The sequence below is a fragment of the Colletotrichum chrysophilum genome (genome assembly GCF_026319265.1).
Source record: "Colletotrichum chrysophilum strain AFK26 chromosome Unknown scaffold_8, whole genome shotgun sequence".
Classification (NCBI taxonomy): Eukaryota; Fungi; Ascomycota; class Sordariomycetes; order Glomerellales; family Glomerellaceae; genus Colletotrichum; species Colletotrichum chrysophilum.
In genome coordinates, this window is record NW_026517295.1 from 594,462 (window position 1) to 618,632 (window position 24,171).

The 24,171-nt window shown below is 53.9% G+C and overlaps 6 protein-coding genes across 6 annotated transcripts; 5 read left to right on the plus strand and 1 right to left on the minus strand.

Annotated features, from left to right (window-relative positions):
• Window positions 1-701: 701 nt before the first annotated feature.
• COL26b_001833 (uncharacterized protein) lies at window positions 702-2,402 on the plus strand (the record flags this gene model as incomplete). The annotated part of the gene is made up of 2 exons (XM_053174770.1): window positions 702-980; window positions 1,005-2,402. The coding sequence occupies 2 exons, from the start codon at window positions 702-704 to the stop codon at window positions 2,400-2,402; spliced, it is 1,677 nt and encodes a 558-aa protein (XP_053041393.1).
• Window positions 2,403-3,291: 889 nt separating this feature from the next.
• Window positions 3,292-4,564, plus strand: RPS4 (40S ribosomal protein S4; the record flags this gene model as incomplete). The annotated part of the gene is made up of 3 exons (XM_053174771.1): window positions 3,292-3,305; window positions 3,479-3,901; window positions 4,213-4,564. 3 exons carry the CDS (start codon window positions 3,292-3,294, stop codon window positions 4,562-4,564), a joined length of 789 nt encoding a protein of 262 aa, XP_053041394.1.
• Window positions 4,565-9,712: 5,148 nt separating this feature from the next.
• COL26b_001835 (uncharacterized protein) lies at window positions 9,713-10,205 on the plus strand (the record flags this gene model as incomplete). Its single annotated transcript, XM_053174772.1, has 2 exons — window positions 9,713-9,721; window positions 9,771-10,205. 2 exons carry the CDS (start codon window positions 9,713-9,715, stop codon window positions 10,203-10,205), a joined length of 444 nt encoding a protein of 147 aa, XP_053041395.1.
• A 90-nt stretch (window positions 10,206-10,295) lies between these two features.
• Window positions 10,296-11,347, plus strand: COL26b_001836 (uncharacterized protein; the record flags this gene model as incomplete). Its single annotated transcript, XM_053174773.1, has 3 exons — window positions 10,296-10,443; window positions 10,499-10,897; window positions 10,956-11,347. 3 exons carry the CDS (start codon window positions 10,296-10,298, stop codon window positions 11,345-11,347), a joined length of 939 nt encoding a protein of 312 aa, XP_053041396.1.
• A 1,373-nt stretch (window positions 11,348-12,720) lies between these two features.
• Window positions 12,721-16,475, plus strand: COL26b_001837 (uncharacterized protein; the record flags this gene model as incomplete). The annotated part of the gene is made up of 2 exons (XM_053174774.1): window positions 12,721-15,478; window positions 15,538-16,475. 2 exons carry the CDS (start codon window positions 12,721-12,723, stop codon window positions 16,473-16,475), a joined length of 3,696 nt encoding a protein of 1,231 aa, XP_053041397.1.
• A 3,401-nt stretch (window positions 16,476-19,876) lies between these two features.
• On the minus strand, window positions 19,877-20,692 carry COL26b_001838 (uncharacterized protein; the record flags this gene model as incomplete). The annotated part of the gene is made up of 2 exons (XM_053174775.1): window positions 19,877-20,063; window positions 20,292-20,692. 2 exons carry the CDS (start codon window positions 20,690-20,692, stop codon window positions 19,877-19,879), a joined length of 588 nt encoding a protein of 195 aa, XP_053041398.1.
• Between the last annotated feature and the right edge of the window lie 3,479 nt (window positions 20,693-24,171).

Sequence of the window (24,171 nt, forward strand, 5' to 3'; positions counted from 1 at the left end):
GGTAGGCACCTCTAAGGATTGGGTGCCTACAAGGTGCCCTGCCGGCCTATCTATTTAATGAAGTGAGGCAAGGTACAAGTACCTATGGTGGCCTGTGACAGTCCAATGATAGACCAAAAGTATCAAAGTTGTTCAGCGCACCCGGTTTTGTTCCCTGCCGTAGCAGGAAATACCGTGTTTCCAACCACGCTAGCCTGGTTCGCCGTTGCTTTGGTGGAGAATCTTCACGTGGGACCTCACATCCGGCGACACTGAGTGGGTGGACTCGGTGCCTTGCTCCTCTCTGGGAAGTGGAGGTCTACCGCTGCACCTGCTTTGCAATGTCTCTGGGAGTGCCCTGCAGCAGGGTGTGAGCTAGCTCTGCTCGTCCGTCCGTACTGCTGCCAGACGGACGTGGAATGCTGCAGGCGTTTTTTTAGTACCTTACCTTACTCCGCCATCGCCTTGGCCAGTCAAAAGTCGAGCCGTGCAAGGCAAAGAGAAGGCAAGGCCTCGAATACCATCCCACCACTCCGCGTCTGCTCTCGCGACCATTCTCACCATCTTGCCCCGTCTGCCATCATTGCCATCACACACCCTGACTGCTGGTCCTCCTCTTTCCGTCCCCACCGCCGCGCTCTGCCTTTCCCTCTTCTCTTCGCCAGTGTTGTTTCCTACATCAATCTTTAACCAAATGCCCACTCCGACTCCTTTCGCCCACGATGGCCTTCATCGAGCCACGCCTCATCCACCTGCTCAACGATTCGACTACTCCTCAGCTTGCTCGCGCTGATCTGCCGCCGCTTCGCCTGGCATACTCTCGTCCCTCCGAGCGACCGTTCCCCCTCGAGCCCGATACATCCCACCGTGAAGATAAGCCCAAGGCACCTCTCGCCACGAGCCATGGAGCCCCGCTCGCACCTTCGAGAGGGCCCGACGATGCCTTCGCCGCGAGAGATTTGAGAAAGGAAGACGATGGAGCAACCGATCGAGGGGGGACTGTTAGCAGCACCGCATATATGCAGCTCAGGCTGCTCGTCGGTGAAGATCGAGACACGACAGACTCATCCTTTTCCCTCAGCAAGATCCTCGACGAAGTACCCGACAATAGCAAAGATGACACATCCAACAAGAAGAGACACCGGAACATCGCCACTAAGGACGACTTCGTTCAGCTGCCTCAACCGGTGAAGAAGCAAAAGCCCATCCAACCTCAGGTCATGCCGGCTATGCCGCCCATCATCAATGGCCTTCATGAACCTCCACCAGACGCTGCTCTGTTTCCTCCCATTGCCTCCAACGACTTTAACGAACCCGAGAGCAACCAGCTCAAGCCCCTACGAGATTACGCGCCCGTCACCGAAGAGAAAGAAACCGAGAAGCCCCCGGACCCTGAACCGACTCCTACAAAGGCCTCGAAAGCCGGCAGTGGTAAGACGAGGAAGAAGGCTATGAAGCCCAGACGCAAATGGTCCGAGGCAGAGACAAACCACTTGCTTCTAGGCGTCAATCGACACGGCGTAGGCAAGTGGACTGATATACTCGCGGATCCGGACTTCAACTTCAACGACCGAACTGCGGGAGACTTGAAAGATCGGTTCCGCACGTGCTGCCCGAACGAGCTTCGACGGACAAACAGCGACACCAAGATTGCGACGGCTGCAATGCCTACGACTCCAACTGAGCCCAAGGCAAAGGCCAAGACTGGCCTGCTCTCTGAGAACATCCTTATCGCGCAGGAAGAGCCTGTTGTCGCCGAGCAATCGCAGGCACAGGCCGCTTTGCTCGACGCGGACGGCATCCCCAAGGCGAAGAAAAGCCGGGCGCACCGCAAGAAGCTTGAGGACTTGGCTGAGCTGGGAATCCATGGCCCTTTCAAGAAGTCTCATCGACGGGAACGACGGCCATTCACCGACCAAGACGATAAACAAATACTAGAGGGTCTGGACAAGTACGGACCCGCATGGACCAAGATCCAGCGGGATTCTCGCTTCAGTCTGTCAGGACGACAGCCGACGGACCTTCGGGATAGAGTGCGGAATAAGTACCCAAGTGTATACCAAAAGATTGAAAAGGGACTGTTCCAAATCAAAGACGGCAGGGGTGGTGATACGCTGGAGCCCACGGTCAGCATGAGCATCAGCAACACCTTGCAGCCCAACAGACCGCCTCCAATGGAAGCGGCCTTGAATAGGACCAACTCGAAGGAGGATCTGCCCAGATGGCCTCTATCGATGCTCGACAATGGAGAATCGCCGGCGGTACAACAGGCCTTCGACTTTGGCGAAACGACAACCGCGGCTTTCATGGGCAGCGCGGGTGAAATGGACATCTCCCGCCTGCTATTGGACGACTCTCAGGTCGACAACTTGCCCATGAGGCAGTATGCCGCCGAGATGGCACCCGAGCCCATGTCACCTTGATCTACCCTTTTGTTGAAGGAGCCGACAACACGTATCTCGAGGCCGAACGCCCACGTCGCTTCACTGCCCTTCAGCAGCTCTCCATACATAACATACGGCAAGGCTCCTATGCCTTGCGAACTCATCCGATGCTCTTCAGAGCCAAGAGGCCCGTGTTTGCCGGGCCTCGTTGATTTAGATATTAAAAGTGCTGCGTATTATTTGTTTGCGTGGAGTAGGGGAACGAGGCGCTCTGCTGCCTCTACGGTCATTTCTGAACGGGTGCTTATACCAAACTGGACTTTCCGTTATAGCGATATGGAGATTCGGCGCATAATCAGATACCTCACGGTCAAGGATGGGAAAATGGAATGGACACGGTTAGAAGGATTACAGTCGTTTCTGCAAAAGAACGAGGAGACCCGAGAAGCCTAGTACGGCCTCGGGCTTCCAGGACTGTCGGATAGAGTGTGTGAATCTGTGTGCTAGAAAGCATCAGTCGCTAGATGGATGTATCAGAATGCAGCAGCTTGAGCGCACGCTAGTATCCTGTGATGTCTTCGTTGGATCCATATTCGCCGACATGATTCGGTCCGTCCCCTTTGAAGCAGCCATTGGCCGGCCCTCCACAATTTGATGGACGGCGGCGGGACAGTAGCAACTGCCCCACAAGCAGGTTGAAATCGAGCAGCTCTGGTCAAAGTGCAGCACAGACCACCCGCCTCGCTTGACTGTATTATCTAAGGCCCCCACTTTGGCAGCGTAGGGTTCGAAAAACCTAGCCTCACAGAATTTTTGGATCGAGCGACCTGCTACTCCACGTCCCGGCTGCGAATTTGAGATTATCCTTGACTTCAACTTCACACCCACCGACCAGATACCCCCATAGACTAATCGGCAGTCAGACAAGATGGGCAAGGGACTGTAAGTTGCTCTCGCACTCAATTTACCCTGGACGATTCGAATTCGAAATGCTTCTCGTCGTTCCTGTTGTTTGCGAAAACAGCAGCGGCGAAGGGATGGCAATTTTCGAAACGACAAGATGAATCGAAAAAACAACATCGCCAACCGTGAACCAAAACTGACAATGCCTCCAGCAAGAAGCACCAGAAGCGCCTTAGCGCGCCCTCCCACTGGCTTCTCGACAAGCTGTCGGGAACCTACGCCCCGCGCCCCTCGGCCGGTCCTCACAAGCTGCGCGACTGCCTGCCCCTGATCGTCTTCCTGCGCAACCGCCTCAAGTACGCCCTCAACTACCGCGAGACCCGCTCCATCATGATGCAGCGCCTCATCAAGGTCGACCACAAGGTCCGCACCGACATCACCTTCCCCGCCGGCTTCATGGACGTCATCACCATCGAGAAGACGGGCGAGAACTTCCGCCTCATCTACGACACCAAGGGCCGCTTCACCGTCCACCGCATCCAGGCCGAGGAGGCCGAGTACAAGCTCGGCAAGGTCAAGCGCGTCCAGCTCGGCCGCGGCGGAATCCCATTCTTGGTCACGCACGATGCCAGAACGTGAGTGTTGCTCTCAATGTTCCGTAAGACATCATTCAGCCGTTGGATCAAGCTTTGGTCGATTCGTCAAAATCCATATGTCAAACATGCGTCTCTCTGCTCTTGTTGGGTGTATATCCTTAGCGTTCTCCTTTCACAAGGGACGACTTCACTTGCTAGTCAAGGAAGGCAGGAACCAACGTCAAAAAAGAAGGAAAGAAACAACATTGGCCGCGATTTGTCGAAACGAACACCACACCAAAATTTTACATCCGACGGCTGGTAATGTCTCATCCTACCCCAACTGTTGGCTAACCAATGTCTGTTCACAGCATCCGCTACCCTGACCCCCTCATCAAGGTCAACGACACCGTCAAGATTGACCTCAAGACTGGCAAGATCCAGGACTTCATCAAGTTCGACACTGGCTCCATCGCCATGGTCACCGGTGGTCGCAACATGGGTCGTGTCGGTGTCATCACCCACCGTGAGCGCCACGACGGAGGTTTCAACATCGTCCACATCAAGGACGCCATTGACAACACCTTCGCCACCCGTGAGTCCAACGTCTTCGTCATCGGCTCCGAGAAGCCCTGGATCTCCCTGCCCAAGGGCAAGGGTGTCAAGCTCACCATCGCCGAGGAGCGCGACCGCCGCCGCGCCCAGGCCCTGGCTGGCAACTAAATTCCTCCTCACTCTTCTGTCTCCAGCAAAGTGGGTATGTGAGTTGAGTCCTGCCGCGCGCCTGCTCCTGTCGTAGTCCTGAAGGACACGACGCTGGTTGGCCGCAACAACACTTTTTCGTGATGTCTTTGCTCCAAAAAAGGACGAAACGGTTTATTTGGGTCGGGCAAATGGGATTGATGAATCAAAAAAACGGAGTCTAGGGCTGATTTTAGAGTTGTCGGCTTTTTGACGTCCCCGGCAGATAGCTGTACTACGGCCAATACCAATCCATTGAAGGTCACTCTTCCGCCCAAGTTACTTTTGAGTTCCCTTCCATGGCCCGTGATGTTTTGCTATCGTGAATGTCTATGCTCTCTGACTTTGCCGTCTCGTCGGTTCACTTCGCAGCAGATTGTATTCAGTTAGGCAGATGATTGCGTCGACAAACTAGCGGGGGTCTGAGGGATACCAGCGACCTGAAGCTGCCAATACAAATCACCAGCTAGAGTGGCAATGAGGCCATTCCATCTGAGCACTTCTGTACTTTGGACCTTCGTAGAAGGTGCCCGGCTCGTCACTTTTATCAACGAGGCTCCTCTTCACCGCTCACCGTGGTCTATTCAGGCCGCTGTACACGAAGGCAAGCCGCACAGATCCAGCCTCACCGCAGCTCGCCGCCGTCACATCGCCCCAGCAAGGCCCCCTCGATTCGGATCCACGGATAGAGAGATACTTCGCAACATGAGTCGGAGGAACAAGGCCAAAGTGCAAAGGGTCTCGTGCCTCGCTGCATGCTCTACATGACGCAGTCTTACTCGGCAGCACGAAAATTGACACGGCTTCCCTGCGAATTCGAGTCTTGGGGACGCGGGGGACTTTTGGGGGGGGCGGGCGTTGTCAGTCTTACCATTACGTACAACGCACCATGTTCGCAATCGAACGGAACGCTTCGTAGCTGGGGATTCAAGAGGCTGAGAATCGAGGCACTCAGTGTTCGACGAGGCGAAGCCAGAACGTCCGGCTCGTGTAACGCCAAAGTTGATTTGTGACGGTGATTTCAGCGGCATCTCAGGCGAGGTACATCGGTTCCTGGAGAAGCCACCCTGGGTCGAATTCTGAGCGAACCGTTGGTCAAACGCGCGTTCTGGAGGGAGCGATGGTGGGTGCTGAGATATTCGAGAAACGAAGGAGAGGCTTCTCCCGCCAGAGGGATCTACACACGCTGCCAGCCATGAGCTTTGAGGGTTGTCTCGTCAGCTCTCGTCACACCCCTGTTTGGCTCCGGCGTGGCGTACAGTTTGTGTGCAAATCTTCTTCCGTGCTATGATATAGCATCAGACAGCCGTAGACGAAGCGAGTCTGGCAAGTTTCGCTTTTGACGTTCAGCACGAAAGTTGTGATCCCGGTGCCGCGAGCTTGAGTTCGGGTGGAACACCCCGCCTTTGTGACCCCAAACCCCGCTGTATGACCGGCGCTGTCAAACTCCCCCAGCAATCGAAACCGCGGAGACCCCAACCTGTCGTGCCACGATAACTTTGACGACAACAGCACTCGTCTTTGGAGACGGAAGTCGGGTTTGATGTCCAGTACCCCGTAACATTATTGGGTTCAAGCGGAGAATCCCATCTGCCCAAGGGATGGATATCTTCCCACGGCACAATGTGCCGTAGTCAAGGCAAGCAGCGCCTCTAAGGCACAGGACTGCGGGTGGTATCTTGCACCATGCAATAATCCTCGCCAATATCCGTCGACGTATTGCTCGGAATTCTGCCTCCGCCACCGCCAGATCCATTGGCAATATGCGGTCATCCGTATTATTTGATTTGTCTTTCCGAACCTTTCTTTTCCTGCCCAGACCGCAACGAAGCTGCAGCCCCAGGACTGCAACAGGCAGCGTTCTAGAATATTGAAGCGGAGGGCAACTGTTAGCGCTACATTCTTTCGGACCCGTAGAGAACGAGCTCCTGCAGGGCTCGAATCCTCAAGTGGGGAGTGTCTGTCCTCTCAGGAACCGTTTGTTAAAATATGGCTAAGCAATGTCAAAGCAGGGTCCGCTGTTGACACAGGAGAAAGCGTGGTAGTTGGCGGATAATAAGGCTTGCCATAAATACACTGGGGTTTCTCTGCTCATGCGAAATGAGGCTAGACAAGTAAGCGTTGGAAGCCAGGTTGATGAAGCTTGCTTGCCGGCTTCTCGATTTCATGGAAATGCTGAAGTACTTCAAATCGACAAACAATTGCGGCTTTCCCGCCTGGGCCATCCGACTTCCGATGCAAGCCCCTGAAGTTGTGCCCAACAAGCAGACCGATCATCGATGGAAGGTTGCAAGTAGAGCAGGGGTTGCAGCGTGGGACTACGCCCCTAGTGATGCATCGAAAATCCTTTGGGAAGGTTGCGGGAGGGCTGAGCGCCCGCAGGTCTGCTCAACAATAGGTGCATTTGATGATGCGTCTCTTACGAGGCAGGGGAGCACGTCCTCGTGTTCGTCTATTGCCGTGATTCATAGAAAGGTCACCGGTCTCCGAAAGCCACTCACCGGCCATTGTTTATGCTGTCATCCCAAAGTCACGATTGGTTCTCTAGTTGACTTTGCGACCAAGACGACCAGCTAAGATGACATAAGCCTCGCAGACATCCCTGACGACTATTGACATAGGTGGTAAGCAAGTCAAACGCTGTGAGCGGTTCAACTTGGAGGGGATGAGAGTCCTGTACGGCCATTGCAGTTTTCAGCTGCTCAGAAGCATCCTGTTCAAACAGCGCTGTGGCTGTCTTCGCCTCGGTAAACCTCCGTGCCGGCCCAAATATCGGAAGCGGATTCCCGGCTGCATCCATGGGTGGGACAGCTGGGAGTAAGTTGCTTGCTCTATCAATGTCCACGAAAGAGCCTCGCAAGCATGGCCTAGTGTCTGCCTTCGTCCTGTGATCCACCATAGAAGTGCGACTTCGCAGCGGTGCGCAGGAACATGCAGTGACACCCACCAGAGAATGAAAGGGCCGTCAGCTCCCAGCCGGGATGCGGCACTGACTGCTCTCTAGAAGCACCGGAGGTTAACGGGCCTGCGTCTTCGGCGTCCACCGCAGTCCTTTTACCCCTCAAGCAGGCTCCACCGCGGACTCTACACCGACAGGGCCGATGCGCGGGGGTTCGTCAGAATTCAAGGCTCTTTTTTGACCCTGTTGCCCTGCAAGGTTGAACTCCGTGGTCATGGGGATAGCTAGAAATTTTACCACCCTCGTCGCTTCGCTGGCTGAACGTGGGGGACACGCTTCTAGCTTGAGCACTAGATCTTCAGGCTCTTCGTCCGTCTCACTGTCGTACAAGACGGGTGTCGGTCAATGTTCTTGCAAGTCTTAGAACTGTTAGCCGAAGCCCTCCAAGTTTTCGCTCGGCAGCCAATTGCACAACAGGTCTTCCGGTTTGATTATGTCGCTTTGTAGCCCAAACAAAACGGTGGGATGTAGTTGGTAATCAGACTTCATATTGACAACTCCAGAAGGTTGTCGCTGCCCCCCATCCACCTTTCCCAAGCCACCCCACGAAACGGGGGTCACACTTGCATCACAACCTGGTGTCGGTCTCTTGTGATGACGTGAAAACCTCCCGTCTCGGCAGGTGCTCATGCCCTCTTTGCCGTTCAATCTGATGGCCAGCGTCTCTTTTCCGCGTCAACTCCGATGCCCCTGCTTCTGCTACCCGACATGCTGGGTTGGTGTGGCCATAAGTGATGAGGACGAGAGTGGTGGTTGGTAATACAAGGCAGCCAAGCGTCCAAGTTGAGCTGGGCCACCCATCGCCGTCACCGTTCCGAAGCCCGGGCAAATGTTCCCATCACCGAAAGAGTCGACGGTCTCTTGTTTCAGCTTCGGCCTCTTCCCCGCTTGAAATCGGTTGTGCCCCAGATTCAAGACCGATGTCGTCCCTTTTGCTGTGTCTCCAGCAGCAAGACAGCTCCAGTGCTCCACCTGGAGAACTTAGCTGGTCTGGTCTTAGTCGCCAAGGTACTGCGAAGTACCATCGTGAGGTAGCCCGGCATCCCACCCCGCTGACGACTCAGACCTACGACCTTGGCTGTTCGTCGGCTTAGCTTCTCGTCATCGTAGCCCTCCTGCTTTTTGGTTTCTTGACTGGTTTGGCCAACATCGCTATGCTCCAGTGATCTGATTGGATGCCAGGAGACCGTCTGTCCACCCATAGCCTCTGGCTTGGATGCACCTCGTTCCTAATGTGGGAAGTAGTACGCCCAGATACTTGCGGTTGGGTCACGCTCTGGATTCCTCCCACGAAGAAACGCCCAAAACATCGTTATTAAAGATGTTCGGCCCCATGAGCATCCACCTTATCCACTTGCCCCAACTCTTAGCCGCTTAGCTTCCTCTGTGGACGATTGCGACATAGCTCGAGATTTGAATCTTGCAGTGGTTGATTGTCCTCTTCTTGGGATATAAGTGTGCCCTTTCCCACTCATGTGTGTTCACGATCTCGAACGTCTTTGTCACGGATTCGTTTCGCGCCGACCCTTTGATCTCGTCAGCATCACTCGACTCTCTTGAGACTGGATGCCTTCCTTTTCCCGACAGTGGCTTCGAAGAATTCATATCTATTCCTTGCCGAACAAGTCGAGAGTCGCTGTCCTTGAATTCGATCGTTCAACTCCCGTTTCATTGAAGTAGAGCAGAAAAACAGAGGAAAATCCAACGCCGACACAAGCCATTCGCCGACGCAACCCACACCGTGGTCAAGCCCTGTCGTTTCTGACAGCATCGACCCCTGGCCACTTCATTGGACCAATAGCGACTCACAATCTTGACAATTCGGATTTATCTCCTTGCAGCCCATGTCGGCAAAATACTCTGCGAGGCCCCTCCTTAGCCACGGCTTGAGGGGCCAACTGGTGGGATCCACCTTCCGAGCCGGCCGGAGGTTCTCCGTGACGACCGCCCGGAAGAGCACTCAAGGTGGCAACTCCGAAAGCTCAAGCGCGAATTCGCATGCTGGTTGGAATGGAAAGTCTGTTTGGGGTGTGGCTTTGGCTGCCGGCGCCGCTGGATGGGGTCTTGCCAGTTCAAGAAAAGAAAGCCCCTTGTCGTCCAACTTTCTCCCTCTCGCGGATGGCTCGCTGCTTGGCGGTATCGGACCTATCAAGTATGCGAGTATGGCCGAAATGGAGCAGGTAGGTTCTCCGTATGCATACGTGTTCCATCATCCTGACAATGTGCCAGGCCCTGAAGGAAATTCGCCAAGAACTGGGAGGCGATGACATTATTTCGACTGATCCTGAGGACTTGCATGCTCACGGCTACTCTGAATGGTCGACGACCAACCCCGATGGTCTTCCTGTGGCAGTCGCGTACCCGCGATCAACGGAACAGGTCTCGACGATTGCACGCGTGTGTTTCAAGTACAACGTCCCTATCATCCCTTATTCTGGTGGTTCCAGTTTGGAAGGCAACTTCTCAGCTCCGTATGGCGGAATCAGCGTCGACTTTGCCTTCATGGATAGAATTCTCTCTTTCAACAAGGAAGATATGGATATTGTTGTCCAGCCAAGTATTGGATGGCAGGATTTGAATGAGAAGCTGGCGAAAATGGAGAGTGGTCTCTTCTTCCCCATTGATCCGGGTAAGGATTGTGCCGATGTATGCGATTCGTTATAACTGCTGACGAAAACTTTAGGTCCAAGTGCGAAGATTGGAGGAATGATCGGTACCAATTGCTCGGGAACAAATGCGGTTAGATACGGAACCATGAAGGATTGGGTCATCAACCTGACCGTCGTTTTGTCCGACGGCACCGTGGTCAAGACTCGAAGACGGCCAAGAAAATCATCCGCCGGCTACAATCTCAACGGGCTCATCGTTGGGTCTGAAGGAACGCTTGGTATTGTTACCGAAGGTGAGTACTTAGAAGCCCCCTCGACGACTTGAACAGACAACTGATGCAGCTTCAGCCACTCTCAAGCTCACAGTCGTACCGGAGGATTTCTCTGTGGCAGTTGTAACATTCCCAAGCATTCGAGATGCAGCGGCTGCTGCGGCCGAGGTAATGCGAAATGGCATTCCTGTCGCTGCCATGGAGATCATGGACGAAGTCCAGATGAAGGTCGTCAACCTGGGAGGTGCTACAGCTCCTCGGGTATGGAAGGAGCTTCCGACTCTGTTCTTCAAGTTCTCTGGTACCAAGGCTGGTGTAAAGGAAAATATCGGCCTGGTGCAGGATATCACCAAGAACCACAAGGGCGGAAACTTCGAGTTCGCCAACGATGCACTTGAGCAGAAGCTTCTCTGGTCGGCTAGGAAAGAATCGCTCTGGTCAATGCTGGCGCTTCGTAAAGACGGAGAGGAAGTCTGTGAGTAGTTTTCAGCGTGTTTCCATTTGCCGATGCGGCGCAGACTAACATTTTGCAGGGAGTACGGACGTCGCAGTGCCCTTCAGTCGGTTGGCCGATTTGATCGAGGTTAGCAAAAAGGAGATGGACGAGATGGGATTGTTCGCCAGTATCCTTGGCCATATCGGCGACGGAAACTTCCACGAAAGCATTATCTATAACCGCACGATCCCCGAGGAGAGAGAAAAGGTTGAGAAGTGTGTCAAGAACATGGTCAAGCGCGCGATCGAAATGGAGGGAACATGTACCGGCGAGCACTCCATTGGTTGGGGTAAGAAGGATTCGCTTCTTCTTGAGGTTGGTCCTGACACGCTCGACGTGATGAAATCCATCAAGAAGGCGCTTGACCCGAAATGGATTTTGAACCCTGGTAAGATCATGGACATTCCCGAGGGGTCCAAGACGATCTGATGTTGTGGATGGTCGCTCCTTGGGGTGGGCTTTTGTAGTATGGCCGATGACGTGTTTGCATCGCATTGTCTTCAGTTGGTTTGGTAAAAACAGGATGGAGTGACTTGCGCCGTTGGCTACAAGATTTGGAATAGTCAGCTTCCATCAAAACACTTAGCGAGTTCGAGACACCTGACAAACTTGGTAACTCCGGTTGAGCTGGTTGGATGCTACATACTCAAGTTTGAACAATTTCCATAGAGAGGGGATAAAATCAATAAAATCCAGGTCAGTAACAGCCTTGATTGTAGTATCTCGTTCGTGACGCATCAGAAGTGATGATCTCCATTCTCGAGCTGGCATATACAGAGAGAGTGTATGTTGGTGTGAAGATTGATGATGGGATTAATACAGGTGTGGATTCCGATTCGGGAGCCTGCAGACTTTGCGTTGTTCCTGACTTTTCGCGTCGACCCATCAAGAAGCTTTATGTGGCAGGCGGGTAGTTGCAGTTGAGGTAAAAGAATCTTCTCGACTTCACCTCAAAGAAGAAAATCAAGAAGACAACGCCTTCAGGTGATTGATTGTCTACCTGCCTTCTTGAAGAAGGAAACAACGCAACTTCCGACACACCTTCCAGGCTAGCCCTCTGTCCGCCTCACCTTTTTCAATATTTCTTCTCTGCCTCTCACCTTCGACCTAACCCATATCTCTGCATCAATCCCAAACAACTTCACCACCATCAATGTCTCTCCCGACCTAGATTCTCTCACAACATCATGAGTTCTGACATCGCAGATGCCATGTCGCGATCAAACTCTGCTCCGGGGTCTCCGGCGTCCGAAGTGCCCCTAGGGATTACGCAGGAGAGCCAACAGGAAGGAGAGCAGCGCGAGAAGGCAAGCTTGGGTACAGTTTTGAAGACGCTTTCGTCAACGAGACAGACCACGCCCAACAATTTTCGTTCAGGTGCGTACAAATATCTCTATCTTGGTCTAGTCAGTCGAAGTTGTCGTGAATAGGACCTTCCGCAACCGCTCCCCCGAGCTGCAAGACTTCTTCTCCGCAAAATACCTTTGCACTCTTCTCAGCCGTCACTGGCACTTCCCTTTCCCGGGCTTCCTGCCTCATGGGGAAGACCTTAACAAGTTCATCATCTCGACGTGTCCCTTGCTACTGCCCGATTGTTTTGCTTCAATTTGCTGACAGACTACATAGGTACTCGTCGAATCGATACGAAAACCGAGCCTACCATCTCAAGCAGTCAACGTCTCGACATAAATACCAATCCCTGGAGGACCTGGCCGGAGCTCACGCTCAAGATTCACAGACTGCCTTCCGCTGCCACGCTGGCAGACCTGCACAAGTCATTCTCACGACATGGCAACATCACCATGCTAGAGATCGGCGAGAACAAGGACGGCTATCACAATGGCTTCGCAAAGGTTCGCTTCGAGCCGCCGCCCGAAACGAATTTCTGGTCTTCCATCAACTACAACATCAAGTTCGGTGCTGGACAAAGGGCGCGAATCACTCTCGCCCTTTTCGTGCCGAAGCTCAAGTTCGACGACCTGACACCGAGTCCTGCCAACCCAAAAGTTCAACTGAGAACGAGAACGGTCTTGAAAGTGCAGCAGATGGACTTTGGTTCGCTTCTCCAGGAAACTGACATGATGGTCCACAAGTCTGTCAATGACAATGTCAAAATTGATGTGGATCTTGGAAGAAAGCAGCTCACCGTTACGTTTGACATTCCGAAGAGAGCTCATCAGCATGTCGAAGCAGTCGTCAGTGTAGTTGGTGCTCAAGACGTGGAGGACGACAATTTCCATCGCTACCGCTGCAACATCGCCTTTGCTCGCATAACGAAACTCTTTCGGACCAAGACTGAAGAGGGTGCTACTGCCTTGGTCATTCCTCTCGAGCTTCCTCCTATTTACAGAACAAAAAGAGACGACAAGAGTCTTGCCGCAATGGCAGAAGGAAGGCTGTTTTGGGGCACTCTGGATATGTGGGAGCGTCGGACGATCATTTTGAAAGACAATCGCCTGCCTTCGAACTTCCCTGTCACCTTGCAGACAGACTTTGACGACCCGGGCTACATCAACATTGGTCGATGGACAACTTTGAGATTCATTGTCGGCGATGAAGATAACTCCTTGGACGAGGCTCTGGAGGCTCTTCATGCATACAACATCGAGGCAACTTTGAGCAACTTCAAGTTCACTCCGCATAGGCCGGCTCTGCTCGCTACCCTATACAGAGCTTCAAAGACCCAGGGGAAGGAAGAAGGCACCTCCACCGGTCTGTCTCTGCAGTCTCTTGCATCCTCATTGGAGTCACCGCCAGCCTTGGACTTCCAAGTCCACTATCAGTTGGAGGTTTGCATTTCTCGAGGCATCATCTGTGAATACGCTATCACCCGAGAGTTCCTGGAGCGATTAGCAGCTGTCAACAAGGACCGTGCGAAATGGACTCTCGAATATTTTGCAGATCGAGAGAAGAGAGTATGGGATCTGAACGACATCTTTGAGGATGAGGAGGCGAATCTTCACTTCCCCAACCCCTTGATGCCTCGCTACTGCACCACAATCCGGAAGGTTGTCGTGACTCCCACAACAGTATACTACAGCTCTCCTGGCGTCGAGTCCTCCAACAGAGTTCTCCGAAAGTTCAGCGAAGATCAAGACCGATTCCTCCGAGTACAGTTCACTGACGAACTTTACTACGGTAAGATCTACAGCGACTCGGGCGAAGAGCTTTTCAGCAGGGTCTACCGTACTTTGGCCAAGGGCATCACCATTGGAAGTCGACACTACGAATTTTTGGCATTCGGAAATTCTCAAATTAGAGAATGCGCGGTCTACTTCTTTTGCCCAACGGACCATAGATCCTGCGACTATATTCGGGACTGGATGGGTGACTTCGGTCACATCAAGAATGTTGCGAAATACGCTGCACGGATCGGGCAGTGCTTCTCTACCACGCGCGAGATCCCAGGAACCACCGTTGCCAACATTGTTCCCATTGAAGACGTCGAACGCAACGGCTTCTGTTTCAGCGACGGCGTCGGCAAAATTTCGCAGCTGCTGGCGCACATTGTCGTTGTAGAGATGAGCAGCGATGACGCCTGCATCAGCGTCCCTTCCGCATTTCAATTCCGAATGGGCGGTTGCAAAGGCATGCTGGCAGTCTGGCCCGATGCCAAAAGGCAGGAGGTTCACATTCGGCCATCTCAAGAGAAGTTCAAGGCAACATTCAATGGTCTTGAGATTATAAAGTACGCACAGCATTCGATTGCGACCTTGAATCGCCAGACAATCACTGTTTTGACATCCCTTGGTGTTCGAGCGGAGACGATCCTGAAGCTTGCGGAACGGCAGATCAAGAACTACCAGAAAGCAATGAACGATCGAGTTGCGGCCGCTAGCCTTTTGGGTCATTATATCGATGAAAACTTGACGTCATTGACAATCAAAGATCTCGTTGGTTGGGGGTTCATGGACCCGGAGATTCAGGAGCCATTTGTGCTGACAATCCTGGATCTTTGGAGAATCTGGTCCATGAAGCTGCTCAAGGAAAAGGCCCGTGTCATTGTGGAGGAGAGTGCTTTCCTTCTAGGCTGCTTGGATGAGACAGGTTCTCTACGAGGTTACTCGACCGCTACCGAAGGGAAGAAGACCAACAACATCGAGGATCTGCCTCAGGTCTTCTTGCAGGTCGAAAGCCCTAGCGGCAGTGGAAAGTTCACATGTGTCACGGGGCTTTGTATCGTTGGACGCAACCCATCACTTCATCCAGGCGATCTTAGGGTGGTGGAGGCAGTTGACGTCCCCCAGCTGCACCACCTTAGAAATGTCGTGGTTTTCCCACGAAACGGCGACCGCGATGTTCCGAGCATGATGTCAGGAGGTGATCTGGATGGCGATGACTTCTTCGTGATGTGGAACCAAGACCTCATTCCAAAAGATTGGCACCAACCGCCGATGAACTATACTCAGCCTACACCGGCAGTACTTCGTCGAGATGTTCAAGTCAAGGATCTCAGAACATTCTTTGTTCGGTACATGCAGAACGACAGTCTCGCCTTGATTGCTACTGCACACTTGGCCCACGCTGACAAGTCTTTGCTTGGCGTCAAGGATCAGAAATGTGAGTTTATCTGGGATGAAACGGACCTAAAGGATTGTAGGAGTACTAACACAATACAGGTCTTCAGCTTGCAGCTCTACACTCCAAGGCTGTCGACTACGTCAAGACTGGTGACCCTGCAAAGCTCCCTCCCGCACTGAATCCAAAGGAACGCCCTCATTTCCTGGGCAGCAGAGGCCAGACCTACCACTCATCGACCGCTCTCGGTAAATTGTACGACATGATCCAAGACGTGGGTTTCAACCCCCTCTACGAGAAGAGATTCGACAACAGAGTTCTGAACCGCTTCCATCTTACTGAAGACTTGCTCTCCAAGGCGCGAGCGGTCAAGGTCCAGTATGATATGGCAATGCGGCGTCTCATGGGTCAGCGCGACATTGATACCGAGTTCGAGATTTGGACCGGTTTCGCCTTGTCCAAGCCGCGCGTCGGCAGTGACTACAAGCAGCAGGAAGAGATAGGCCGAGAATCCTCATTGCTGAAGCATCGTTTCCGCGAAATTTGCTATCAGGAGGCCGGCGGTAGTCGGGTGTTCGACAACATCGGCCCATTCGTGGCGGCCATGTATAAAGTGACCCAGGACGAGGTCAATGCAGCACTGGCAGGGGAGTACGAAGACGAGGAGCACAAGCGTCAGTCGATGCCCCTGATCAGCTTCCCCTGGATCTTTCATTGGATCATGGGCCGTATTGCCACGGGCAAAGTCAAGACCACACCCACCATCAACCCAGAAGCAGCGCCGATTACGAAGAAGACCTACCACGCTCCCCATGGGACCGTTGAGGCGGAGCCAGCGACGCAGATTGAGGACGGAAGAGAGGTCCACCGGGGTGAAATGCTCAGGTTGTTTGACAACAGCCCCACGGACAGGAACAGCGACGAGGTCTCAGTGTCATCCAAGACCGAAGACGCCACCGGTGGGGAAGAGGTACATGTCGAGGATGAAGACAACCCCATGGATCGTATGGCCGCACTGATGAGCGGCGCTAGAGGCTGAACGCGGGCGCGATAACGGGAGCTTTTTCTGCTGCGACACGGCGTTCGACAGGTCATTCCCGTCGTCTCTCGCTGTTCATCATGGACATGGATAGAGCAGCGATTTCGGAGCTTGAGAAAGGGTAGAGGGCTAGTAGACTTGGGTGTTTGGTTGGGCCCTGATGGCCGGAAGCGCGAGTGCGCACACAGTCCGTCAGGCATCAGTCACTTTCCATTTACGAGACACATGGACATGGCATAATAGATTTCACTTCATGACGCAGACGTCGCCTGTTGCTGATGCCGCTGTGACCTTGGGACGTGCCCAAGGACGTCTCCGAACCGAAGGGTCCACGTCGTGTTGCTGCGAGAAGGAATAGACGGCATGGCCAAGAGGATGTGGCAGCGCAGCAAAGGCCTGCTCTCCGGACCGTTTTCTATTCGGGGCACTCGGGGAGGCAGCCCGGACGCAGCCGGCTGAGGCTTCTACATGCAAAATATACACATTTTCTTTCACACAAGTGTACACGAATGACATAGACACATGTGCAGACTGCAGACTACCTTAGACGAGAAACACCCCTCAAGAGGGCCGCAGGACGCAGGACGCAGGCACGAGAAAAGGGGTGCATGCCGCTGAGTTCATCCACTGCAAAAGTTCGCGCGGCGCCATGCAAAAGGAACAACCCGTAGATCAGCAGCGGGCAGTAGGAACAGCAACGGCAACGGCAGAAAAATCTTCTTCCTATCAGAAAACTAGTCAAGGTGGAAGGCTTTTTCCCCTCCTCAAAGTCAGCCGCATCGCTTGGGGAAGATGTCTACATGGCACACATGGCGACATAGGCGAGTTGCGAGTGACACACAATGATGGGTAGTGTGCATTTTGTTCGGGGAGAGGGGAGGGGGGGTTTTAGGACCCCTTGAAAATTGCTACCTGTCCCGGCAATATCTGTCTCGATGAATTGGCGGCTGGGACTTTGTTCGTGAGCAGTTGCGAACGAGCACGAACAAGCCCTCTTGCTCCTCATCCCCGGCACAACTCACACACACACACACACCACACCTCTTGTCGTTCCCGGAACGAAAACAAGGACGAAAGAGAAAGGGCCAGGGGAAAGAATTCCCGCTCGGTCCCTTTCGAACACGTCGAACACGTCGATCAACGGCAACCTAATCGGGCACGGGATGCATACACAGAGATCACTTGACGCCTTCCCGATGTCGAACAAGAAGAGAGGTCCCGTTATTTTCTCCATACGATTCAGCAGCAGCAGAATATTTGACCAAATAAGAGGGGAAAGGAACAAGCGGACGAGGAGGAGTAGATTGTAGATGGGCGGGGGGGAGGGGTGCGGCTGCACATGGCACGATCCCGCGGCGGTTGGTGGATTGGTGGTTTTCTGAACAGGTACAAAATGGAAGTATGTAATGGTCTCGTAGGCATTGATCTGTCATCCTGCGCGCGTGGCTTGCCTTTCGGAGCAAAGTACCCTCTCTCTCTCCCGGGGACGAAATACCAACGCAGTGGATGCACCATCCGCTACGCCCGCGCGATCTCGTTCCTCTTGGCTCCACGTCCGAGCGGGAAAAGGAGGGGTGCGACCCGGCATTGGGTTGTTTTCGTTTGCGTTCATGTTTGTGTATGTGTGAGTGTGGGTGTGGCCGTGAGGGCTGCGGCGTGTTCACTTCCTGACGCAGAGATCGGTCCTCAACACCCACTTTTCGCCTGCGGTGACTTCCCGCCCCTCGTGCTGTTGATAAGTGGAACATGTGTCAGTCTGCAGTTCCTTGGACCTAGTACGGCTGGGGAGGTGGGCAAGAAAAAAATAAGTGGGAGGGGGGAGGAAGGGAGTTTAATGTCTGCAAGAGTGGGCGGGCAAGGCGGGACGGGTGGTTGGGGACAAAGCGAAAAGGTAGCAGAGGTGAGGCCGCAGTTGTGTGGCCGTGGTAGGCCTGTTTCGCGCCACGAAAAAGAAAAGAAATAGGTACGGCAGAAGGAACGCTGGCGAAAAGCCCATGGTGGCAACGGTCGCAGTTGTACAAAAGAGCATGGTCGGGAGCGCGCGGTTTTGGGTCGGGGATCAGGGGAGGATGCAGAGCCTTTCGAGGAGAGACGAGGGGAACGCACGACGATGGAAATCGTACAGAAGCAGAGAAAGAGGAAGTGGAAGAGGACTTACCAGCATACAATCATCGCCATGTTTGTGCAAGAGAGCCATGCCCGTTTCGAGCGCGACCGGGATCTCCTCCTTGGCGGAGCGGCGGTCGTTGGGGAAGAAGACGGTTTCGCCGCCGACGCAGCCCTCGGCGGAGGATGTCAGGTAGAGCAAGAGTGTCCAGGTTGTCTTGCACGGCACGGCTCCCGCGGAGGGGTCGAGGGCGAGCGAGACGTTATTGGAGTCGTCGTCTGAGTGTGGGGGTTCCGTTGGTCAGCTGGCCTGGATCGATCTTAAGAGCAGGAGCGAGATGAAGAGGAGGCCTGCACGGAAGACAGGTGAAGGGGACAGAAGGAAAGTGTCAAAGAGCGCAGAAGGAATCCTTGGAAGCTGCAGCTAGGCAATCGCCAGCGCACATTCGTTGCTTGATTTCTCGAGCGGATGGGAAGATGCGAGATACTGATGGGTTGACTGGATCGGACTTGCTGGCTCCCGGACTCAATTCTCCCCCGGGACCCTGAAGGATAACGCCATTGGGTGGATCGGTATGGAACGATCCGCAGGGTTTGGGCCTGCGGAACAAATCGATGGGATTCGCGGTGGTCGAGCTCTCGAGAGTCTTGTGATGACGAGTGGAAGGTAAACAAAGAGGACTGAGCGGAGGAGGCGAGATATCATATATCAAAAATGACCATCGTAGATCGCTGCCCTCACCCATTGCGGGGCCATGTAATTTCGTCCTCAAACATAACAGAAATAGTGGGTAAAACCACCGCAGGTCCCGGCTGGTTTTGTCTCTTGTCTGCGACACTACAAGTCATGGGACCTCTTTGGAGACTTTTGATCTAGGCTTGATGAGGTTGAGACATGCATGGACTGGAAACCACTCCATGGCGAGTATCCGTAGGAATGGGTCGATGAAGGAAATTGCCAAAGGGGCGAGAGAAAACGTATGGACCAAGCTTGCGTGACTAACTACTCGCAAGATGTGTCTGCACACGGCAACTCTAGCCTGCTGAACACCAGACGAGCGTCGTGGGCTGGTCTAACTGTAACTCGGCCCTGGGACCTAAGAAGAGTCGGTGTAGGGAGGAGGATATCAACACTTGGTGATGTCACGATTGCTCGCCCAAGACTTCGAAGGCTTGCATGTCTCCCTACTATACTGTTGACTCTCAACTCGAGCTATTGATCAACAATGACAAATCCTGGTGGCTTGCTGCAAGTTGCACTCGCAAAAGGATTTCGAGGAACTCGATCATGGATCCTACATGTTTTGAGGCGGGAAGGACTTCGCACAGTGACACGCAGAAAATTCGTCGGCCGCAGTAGATGTGCTGTTCAATGACAGGTTGACGACTTGGCGCTGGGACTTACAGTGTGCATCGAAATACTGGCCCTTGGAGTAGCGATAGATGCGAATGTTGGGGTTCAGACCGACGACCTCACCGCCCCTAGCATGTATTTCTCGTGTTAGCCGAAATCCCGCCTGGATGTTCGTGAGGCAGCTGGTTTTCTTCTTCCGCATGGGTTTCGTGTGCGCAAAACTCCTTTTGGGTATTTTTCGACTGGTTGCAGCTGGCGGATCTAGCCGGAAGCGCGTACGATGCATCCTTCAGGGCCAGGGTTCTGAGAAGGGCGGGGAGAGGGCAGGGGGAGGGAGGTGAAAGCAGTGGACTCACCATAAGCCTTGAACATCTTCTTGGACAAGCGATTCGCGCAGGCCCGTCTCCTCCCACAGGCGTCGAGCGAAAGTAGCATCCTGTACTTGGAAACGGTCGTTCACTCTGACCGCCTCCCCTCTCTTGGGTCGGCCAGGGGTGGTGACAAGCGGGAGATTCCTCAGGAATGTGACGTAGGAGCTGCATAGAGATTTCGGCCAGAAATTGCGGACAAGAACGACCTTGTCCGGGCACGATGGGAATTTCTCGGGCACAAGATCGGTGACTGGTAATGGTGGCTTGAATTGGGGCCAAGCGGGAGGGACGTTGGGAGCGGGAGCAGCGGTCGTCTTTGCGTTGGCTCCAGCGTTGCCAGCGCCTCCCTTTGCTTTGCCAACGTTGGCTGTCTTCTGTTTGCCCATGATGAAGCGTTGATGCTGTGCCGTACGGTCACAGACGGAACGCAGCCGTTGATGGATGATGTGCAGCAACCCAAGGAGCTCCTGGTGGCTGATGGCTCCCGTAAGTTGTCTGGGACGTGAGGCTCCCGCTGGTGTATCGCGAAGTACCCGTAGCGCCTGGACCAGGACGGGAGGGGCCAAGCTGGTGGAGTGGTCAAGGATGAGAATGCAAAGGAGATGTGTTGCAGAGCTGGTGATTGGCGGTTGAATGTCGGGTTGACTGGGAGTGCCAAACGTCGTTAGCAAGTGGTGGTGTTGTGTCAGGTCGAGATCTGATTAGGGCCGACGGAATCAGTCCACGTGAGACTTGACGTGGGTTGGGCTGATGCAGGTGCTTAGATTTGAACCACGATTCGTTGGCCAGATCAGCTATAGGTATCTGCCGAGACTGTCCGCATGCGCAGGGGGGTTCGTCGTTACGAGAAATTCTGCCTTTGTGGGCGCAGTAAGGACTGCGTGGACTGCGTGAGGATGGGAAGATGAAGTCGAGTGGATGGAGGTTGGACAGTGGGACACCCAACGCTGAGGGCGCTAACCATCTGTGGCGGTTGGACAGGTACGTACTGGGTGCACTTGAACAGTCCGTCCAGTGCCTCTGGCCGCGGACGGTAGGTAGGTGCATCGCTGGCGTGTGCCAACCCAGGAAGCCGCGCCTTATCCGACCGCCGCCGCTCCTTTGAGACCCCCGTGGTCCCGCTTTAATGTGGAAGACTTCCCCGGGGGTCCGGGGCACTCATCGCCGGGACCAGGGGACACTCGAGGGCGCAGAGGTGGGCGGCACTAAAAGTGCTGGTCTCGCTTGGTCTTGGGATTCGTCTTTCCCACCATATCCTCCCTGCCGTGTCCTACCCTTCTCTCGTCACATATCAGAGGCCACTTCTCGTCAGTTCTTCTTTTTCCATGGGAAAAGTGAGAGTTGACCAAGTTTATCTCTCATTTGCGCTTTGTCTTCGCTTCTCCCAGAATTCCCACTTCACGCACCTGCGACTTGACTTGACTCGACTCAACAGGGACAACACGAAGCCATCCTCTTTCCCCGTTGCCAGGATTGAAGATGCCGGCCAGGGCCCAAGGCGTGCGTTTAGAGGTAAAGACTCAGATCTGATGCCCTCCCTTTCCCTTCTGTCGGATTTCCGTCCGTGCGCTGCGTCCCGTTGATTTGGTCCCAAAAATCTTCTTTCTCTCTCGACCTTTGCCGCCTGTGGTTGAAGAGAGCAAGTAGACTTTGGGACGCTGAGTCGTACGCTACGAGACCGGCGCGTACAGCGGACGAGGCACAGGGCCTTCCGTGACTATTGACGGGAAGGCCCCACGACACATCAGCAGACTTTCGCCTCTGCGGTTGTTCCCGTTACCAAAGCTTTGCGTCGCAAAGAGACGCCATTCCCGCCGCCAACGTCGACTTTTGTTTTCCTCCCCCGTTGGAATAGTAATCAACACGTTTGCTGCCGCAATATGCATATTCCGCAGTGACAGGAGGCTATCGTGTCAAGAGATCGATCACTTAATGCGCAACCCGATCATCGACCCAGATACATGGTAAGGCAACCATGGCACCCAGCGACACCGCGATAAACTCGCGCCTCGGCGATCGCGGAGATTCCCACATGTGCTGCACGTTGAGGCCGTGCTTTTGCTTGCCTGCTAAATCCCTCAGCCGCTGCCATTCACTTAAAATCTGGCCGTAGAAAGTCTTGTTTGTCCATGGGCGTCAGCTGAACCAGACCCCATCTCGTCGTCATTAGGTGGTCCCTATTCGTGACTATTGCCCTTCCGGGCTGAGGCACTAGATCTCCAGAATGTGATAAATGACAGACGTGCAAATCGCCAGCCACCAATCACTGCCCACTGTCTGTGCCCTCGCCCATTGTGTGTCAGCCCTTATTAGTCGCTTGGGCATTTCTCGAGCAAGACGCATCCTTGTTTGACGAAGAAAAAAAGTGTTTTGCTGCAGGTCGCCTGCCCAATCTTATTGCAACATGCGATCTTGTCGAATATCGCCTCTTGTTGACGATGAAGACATCCAATTTGTGAGAGGCTTCGAGTCTGAATGAGACAAGTCGGACCAAGTTGGAACTTCTCATTCTCCGTAAACGAACACCTGTCTCCGATGCAATCCGATTGTGGCTTTCTTGTCTTGCAGCGACTATCGAATCCAGGTGCCCGAGTGTCGGGATGGAGCGCTCTTCAGTCATGTTTGTCGCAGTCTCCACAATCGAAGTCCGACATCGTCGCATACTTTTTGCTGGGTGCTGCTTTGGACGTCGCCAGCCCGATGGACATTGCAACAGATTGCCCCGTTGCTGTTATTCGGCCAACCATGTGACCATGAGCTTTGGGCCGACCCGGAATTTTGATCATATTGCAGAAAACTCGACTAATGCTCCCGCCGGCGGTCCAGGCCCCCGGCCGATTTGTGTTCGTAAGGTCGGTCTCGGTTTGGTTTCTCCTCTTCGTTGCGCTTAGTCGACATGAGGTAAGAGAACTCAACAATCAGTCGAGCTCGACTTCGAACCGCCGTTTCCTTTTCGTCTAGGGAGAGACCAGATGTTCCTATGCAGGTACCAGGCAGATCGCAATGTCCCCAAGCATCGCTTAGACGACTGACAGTGCAATGCCGTTGCGATGACGTCGAACCCAAGGAAACGGCACGACGGCTGTTGTGCGACCAGACGCAAATGCCAAGCTCATCTAGAAGAAGCAGTCGCGATGGAAAACCGGCAATGGCTGAAGTTGTCTGCTGGCACCTTGTGTAACTTGCGCGAATACCGCACAGGCCTGCAAAGACCCAGCAGCCTGGTGCAGCTCTCCAAATCATCAGAAGCCATCGGCGATGCAGCGATCAAGATCTCCGGGCCTTCGATCTTTGCCGAGACAAGCAGGTGGTCCGGACTGGTCAGTTGGCCGAAGCTTTGCGTCTGATGGCTGGCTTGCTGTTTAGTTTCATGAATCGTGAAGTTTGATGCAGCGCGGCGTGGATGGCGTATGCGTGCTGGAGGTAAGGTAGCTGACAAGCGAGTTTTGATCTATCATTTTGCATGGTGGTTTTGCGCAGAAGTTTGCTGGTCAAGTGCCAAACGGACAATCTTGCACAGCCGGCGGGCCCATGTCATGCCATTCGCTAGATGCAGCCGTCAAAGGGGGGCGGGACAGGCCCCGGGGAAGACTTCCGCTGGCCAGGCTGGCATCTCATCTGCAAGTGATGTCGTCTGATGGGAACGACCGTTGCAAGGCCAACTGTCATCCCAACCTGGCACCAAGTACGTGATGAAGGCCGGGGTTGATGTCGGTTGTGGAGGGTGGTGATTGGGCGTTGGAGATTTGAAAACCCATAGGGGAGCAACGTGTGCCATTGCTTGACGAGGGATTTAGCGCAGCCATTAGCGCCGAGGGCTATCGCAATCGCAGACCGCCTTAATTGCTCGCATTTCAGCTGCAGA